This window comes from Macroventuria anomochaeta, assembly GCF_010093625.1.
Source record: "Macroventuria anomochaeta strain CBS 525.71 unplaced genomic scaffold BU25scaffold_71, whole genome shotgun sequence".
NCBI lineage: Eukaryota > Fungi > Ascomycota > Dothideomycetes > Pleosporales > Didymellaceae > Macroventuria > Macroventuria anomochaeta.
The window spans coordinates 647-5,857 of record NW_022985432.1 but is presented as its reverse complement, the minus strand read 5'-3'; the positions used below and the strand labels follow the sequence as shown (position 1 = coordinate 5,857).

The following is a 5,211-nucleotide window of genomic DNA, read 5'->3' as shown; positions in this document are numbered from 1 at the left end:
CAGGGTCCAGCCACAAGAACTTCAAAATTTCCGGTCAGGAGCAGGAGGCTTGCAGTTGGGATGCACAGCTCAATAATGGCCTGGAGGGTCCAAAATTGGAGGAGGTGATAGCCTGAGGTGTATTGAGATGGATGCTGATGAAATATCAATGGTGCAGGGCCTGGGGGAGGCCTGGGAGGGCCAAATGGTGGTGTTGCAGGCTGTTTGCAGAGGATCTGACCGGAAAATTCTGCAATTGAGGGGCAGAACAGCCAGCAGGACTGCACCTGGGCTGCACTCCACAACCAGAAGGCTGGAGGGTCTGAAAATGGAGGGAATGGCTCTTGGGAGTGTACTGAGATGGATTCTGATGGATTTGGGATGCCAGGAGGCCTGGGGAACAATAGAGATGTCGACGCATTACCAGTGGAGCTACTGCTCCTCTTGTCTTCCATAGTCTTAGACTCAGATAGGACGTTAAACCAATCAATCAATCAATCAATCTATGTGCTCTTGCTCATACCACGCTAGCATCGCAATGGGTTAGCGCCATTGTCCTGACACGTGACAGCCTACTTCACTACCGCACCGTTACCCCGTTACATATTCCCACACTTGGTCTCTTCCACACCCATATCTCCAACAATCCTGAACCTTCCTTCCACCAATCCATCCATGTCATAGAGCAGTTGGTATCTCCAGTTGGTCCTCTCTCACACCGCTCCTTGATCAAATGCCTTCCATGTTTAATTCTACAATAGTTTGTTACTTGACATATCCCTCACACACCGTTGCTAAATTATTAGCAACTCAAGGCCGTAGTGAAAGCAATAGCCAGTACAAGCGTGAACGATGCTGCAAGAGTCGCTCCACTGCCGGTGTGCTGAGCGCCATCAGAAGTTCCTGTAGGGCTTCCGCTTGTAGTTGCGTTAGGGCTCACGGTCCCAATAGTGCTGTTGATGAACTTGACAGTGGGCCATAGCAGTGCCTGAATCGCCTGCAACGCGTTAAGGACTTCGCCGAGGTTACCATCTGCAGCAGTGGCCTGCTCCGAGGTGCCATTACTCGAACTTGACCAGCTAAGTCCGCACACAACATTATCACCGCCGCTTTCGCAATTCTTGGCTGCGCCTTTAGCAGAGGCGTTCAGCATCGCGTGAATAGAGTCTGCGACGATAGGGGCGACTTGAGCAGCCCGACCAAAAGAGCGCACGGCAATGCCCTTGAAAGCTCGCTGGTCGATGTCGCACTTTCCATTCTTCTCGCATGCCGCTTCGATAAGTGCACCACCATCGCCTGTGAAGGTTGATGAAGCTTTTACAAAGCCAGTGACGATATCAGTCCATTTTTGAGAACCATTTGACTTAGGCACCTTAGCAAGCTCAACTCATTATTCACTACGGCGATACTCACAGCTTTGTACATAAGCGCAGCACCCTCCGTGAACTCTGCGTGATTGTTCGTCCACTGGATGTGGTTGACAGCTGAGCAGTTTTGCCTGTCATCTGTACCGTCGTACACATGCTGATCGGCCGAAACGAGGCCAACTTCAGTGGTCCAGTTATAGATTTTGTTTGCCCATTCTGCATACGTAGCATTTCCGGTCTGGTCCGCAAGTCGGGCAGCCAGAAGGAACAGTTGACCATTAGACGCAGCGTTCTTGTAGTTATAACCATCGTTGAAGGTAAAGATCTGCCACTTGAGGCCCCCATCACAGCTGTGGGTGTCCCAGCGCGACGTCTGGGTGTCGAAAACATTCTTCGCAAACTCTAACCAGCTGCCTGACGCAGGCGCTGGAAGTTGGACTTCATGCGCAGACAAAGAAGCAAGGCCCCAGAAGCTTTGATCATCGTTACCGAGAACTTTGGTCTGATTGGCTGGCATGAAGGCATCGTAATCACCGAGCTGATGTTGCAGGGCTTCTGAGATGCGAGAATTGTATTCAGAATCGTTCGTGAGACCATAGTAGTCTACCAAGGCATTGAAGGCTAAGCCGGACTCCCACCAATAGTATGGGTGGGGGAAAAGGCCAGGGATCAAATCCTCATTCAAGGTCTCATCGTAGAACGCAACGATACCGCTTGCCAGAACCTTTGCTGCAGACTTTATCGAGTCTATTCTCTACTTGTCAGCATGCAGAATGGCCTGGGAGGTATGTAATGCGGCTGACCCTTGCTGTTTATATCCAGATCGATAGCCGCTGCATGGCCGGTGAGAAGAGTAAAAGCGAGTGACAGGACGCCCGAGCGTGCCAACATGTCGAAATGTAGAAGGAGTGACTTCGGAGGGGAGAACAGTAACCACTTTCAAAGATGAGGGTGGGATCGTGAGTTCTTTCAGTGGTGTTGTAGCGTCGGAGCTAGGCGGCGCAGGCCTCGCCGGGTACCGCCCAGCCAATCAGACTGTGACTTAAAATGACCTGCAGCAGGCCTGAAGGCGCAGTTTCTATATTGGACCCACCAAGCTAGGCAACCAAAGGGCTCGTGTTATGGCCTCATGAAACGGTCAACCGTCCGATTTTGGACTTGGCATAAGCTTCGCAGCCAGAGCTTCTGCTATGTCGCGCGCAAAGCCTGCATCATTCACCGCCCTATCATCCTCCACGACCTCGATACCGCTATCTGCGAGCCCGTCTTTGATGGTATGGAAGAGTTTTGCGTCTGCTTCTTGATCTGCGAAAGGCCCGTCTGGAGTTGCAATCATGCTTGTCCCACCCTTTGGCAACCACACTTGGACAGCATTCGGATCCTTCGTGTGATTTTTCAGCTTCGATACGATGAACTCGCCCACTTCAGTGGCTTCCTCTTGCGATGTACGCATGAGGGTTACGACTGGATTATGTTCGTACAACTTGCGGTCCTTGTAACGCTCTGGTACGGTGTTCAAGGGGCCAAAGTTGGTCATGTCCGTTGCGCCCAGGGAGATAATGTTGGGTATGCCAGCTGCAGCAGCGGCCTCGAGTCGCTGTGGTCCAGCGCTCATCACACCGCCAGTGACATGGTCGCATATTTCAGTCGTTGTCAGGTCGAGCACAGCATCGATCCGGCCCTCGTTGATCAATCGCTCCATAGCCTTGCCACCGTGACCCGTTGCATGAAATACGAAAGTCTCGACATCATATTTTGACTCAAGATGTTTTCGGATTTCGTCCACTGCAGGTGTAGTAACACCAAACATGGTAATGCCGACTCGTTTCTTCGTGGAAGAATTTGTTTGCCGGCTTCTTCGAGACTGTCCGAGGGCCATGCCGGCTATCGCTGTTCCTGCATTGCTAAGGACACTCCTCAGGACCTCATTCAGGCCGGCGACGTCTACCACAGAGTACATAAGTGATATATCTGTCTCGCCCACTATCGGCCCAGTGTCGCCGCTCGCGATTGTCGAAACGATCAGCTTTGGGAAACCAACTGGCAGCGCATCTCTCATGACTGTAGCTGCAATTGAAGTGCCTCCTGAGCCACCTGCTGCGATGATGCCCTGGATAAAGCTCTCATCATGAAGAGACTTGACTGCCTTCGTTGCACAGTCTGCCATAGTCTTGATAACATCTCCCCGCTCTTCCTCGGTAACGTTCTTGCCGCCGCCATATCTTCTCAACAGATCCGCTTGGGATACCGTGATGGACTCGTGGTTCATCACGGAGCGACCCACGTCAATCAGCATGACCTCAACATTGGCCTCGCGAATGACATCGCGCAGGAACAAAAGCTCATCGAGCTTGGTATCGCAGGTTCCGAGGAGGACAACGCGCGCCATCTTGGAAGAATTGCAAAGTCATTGAGGACAATCGGAGAGAACGATGTGGTGGGAAAGTGGATCGCTCCCCGCGTCACACGTTACGTCATCCGGCAGTACCTTACTTCTCGTGAAGATTGAGGCCAATCCAACAACAACATCAGACCATCGTCAGAATGTCACCACCAAACAACCGAGAAGAGATTCTTGCCAGCCTTCGCAAGTTGATTGACAATGGAGAGTTGATTGTAGGTGCAGGCGCCGGCATTGGCCTCAGCGCAAAGTTCATCGAGCAAGGTGGTGGTGACTTGATCATCATTTACAATAGCGGCCGGTACCGCATGGCAGGACGAGGCTCGCTTGCAGGCCTCATGCCTTACGGCAACGCGAATGACGTTGTTCTTGAAATGGTGAGACTTAATGCCTCGATCAAGGCATGCTTCAAGGCGCAAGCCGCTGACCAAACGACTTTAGGCTGGGGAAGTCCTTCCTATTGTCCAGAAAACACCAGTGTTAGCAGGAGTATGTGCCACGGACCCCTTCAAGTCGATGGACCGGTTCTTGGTTCAACTCAAGGACCTCGGTTTTGCAGGCATCCAAAACTTTCCCACAGTCGGCCTCATTGACGGCACCTTTCGGCAAAACCTTGAGGAGACAGGTATGAGCTACGATGCGGAAGTCGAAGTCATGCGAAAAGCTCGCAAGATGGGCCTTCTGACTACGCCGTACGTTTTCAATGTTCAAGAGGCAAAGAAGATGGCCGATGCAGGCGCAGACATTCTAGTTGCACATATGGGCCTGACGACGTCTGGCAGTATCGGTGCAGCAAGCGGAAAGAGCTTGGATGACTGTGTGAAGCTGGTCCAGGATATTAGAGATGCAGCGACAGAGATCAAGGACGATATTATCGTTCTGTGTCATGGAGGTCCTATTGCAAAGCCATATGACGCAGAGTATGTCATCAGCAGGACGAAGGGCGTGCACGGCTTCTACGGCGCGAGTTCGATGGAGAGGTTGCCGGTCGAGGAAGCGATCACGAACATCACAAAGACATTCAAGAACCTCAAACCTAGCTCAAAAACATAAATGGGAATGAACATTGCGTCTTCTCCTTTTCGTAGTGCTCGACGCTTGCCTTCCGAAGAGCTATAATGTGTACCTGATGTCAGGATGGCGGTCGCCCATCTTGCCGGAGTTGATGTCCGTGATTCTCACCAATCACCATTGCCTCTCCCTTCTGGTTCGATCGGCGTACAAGGAAGTACATGGTAGCATAGCCACACGTCGCCAGCGTGATAGTCGTAAATGATATTGCCTGCCCGATCACGTAGTGACCATTGCTATCAGTGATGCGATAGATCTGTCCTGCCATGATCCCTGCACTATTGCCGATCGTTTGCTGGAGACCGATAGCTGTGGCGCGGTTGAAGAATCCTGCGTTGTTGTTGATGATCCAGGTGATGTTGAGACCTACAACGCAGTATATACCTGTGGTGG

At 51.8% G+C, this 5,211-nt stretch overlaps 4 protein-coding genes across 4 annotated transcripts; 2 read left to right on the top strand and 2 right to left on the bottom strand.

Annotated features, from left to right (window-relative positions):
• Positions 1 to 68: 68 nt before the first annotated feature.
• On the top strand, positions 69 to 396 carry BU25DRAFT_416414 (uncharacterized protein; the record flags this gene model as incomplete). The annotated part of the gene is made up of 1 exon (XM_033707783.1): positions 69 to 396. A coding segment is annotated over exon 1 (211 nt), but the record flags the coding sequence as incomplete, so codon positions are not given.
• Positions 397 to 607: 211 nt separating this feature from the next.
• Positions 608 to 2,360, bottom strand: BU25DRAFT_259804 (glycoside hydrolase family 76 protein). The gene is made up of 3 exons (XM_033701713.1): positions 2,150 to 2,360; positions 1,393 to 2,093; positions 608 to 1,342 (listed from the first exon to the last, which is right to left on the bottom strand). The coding sequence occupies exons 1-3, from the start codon at positions 2,235 to 2,237 to the stop codon at positions 782 to 784; spliced, it is 1,350 nt and encodes a 449-aa protein (XP_033555261.1). The 5' UTR covers positions 2,238 to 2,360; the 3' UTR covers positions 608 to 781.
• BU25DRAFT_259807 (uncharacterized protein) lies at positions 2,174 to 3,753 on the bottom strand. Its single transcript, XM_033701714.1, has one exon. The coding sequence runs from the start codon at positions 3,733 to 3,735 to the stop codon at positions 2,485 to 2,487; it is 1,251 nt and encodes a 416-aa protein (XP_033555260.1). The 5' UTR covers positions 3,736 to 3,753; the 3' UTR covers positions 2,174 to 2,484.
• A 127-nt stretch (positions 3,754 to 3,880) lies between these two features.
• BU25DRAFT_496004 (uncharacterized protein) lies at positions 3,881 to 4,802 on the top strand (the record flags this gene model as incomplete). Its single annotated transcript, XM_033711901.1, has 2 exons — positions 3,881 to 4,124; positions 4,189 to 4,802. Exons 1-2 carry the CDS (start codon positions 3,891 to 3,893, stop codon positions 4,798 to 4,800), a joined length of 846 nt encoding a protein of 281 aa, XP_033555259.1. The 5' UTR covers positions 3,881 to 3,890.
• Between the last annotated feature and the right edge of the window lie 409 nt (positions 4,803 to 5,211).

Excerpts from the sequence above, each read along its gene's own strand:
- BU25DRAFT_259804 (XM_033701713.1), bottom strand. The coding sequence starts at position 2,237 with ATGTTGGCACGCTCGGGCGTCCTGTCACTCGCTTTTACTCTTCTCACC. Across the intron at positions 2,094-2,149 it reads TCTGGATATAAACAGCAAGG|ACTCGATAAAGTCTGCAGCA; the intron begins GTCAGCCGCATT and ends AGTAGAGAATAG. Across the intron at positions 1,343-1,392 it reads CTGCGCTTATGTACAAAGCT|TCAAATGGTTCTCAAAAATG; the intron begins GTGAGTATCGCC and ends AAGGTGCCTAAG.
- BU25DRAFT_259807 (XM_033701714.1), bottom strand. The coding sequence starts at position 3,735 with ATGGCGCGCGTTGTCCTCCTCGGAACCTGCGATACCAAGCTCGATGAG.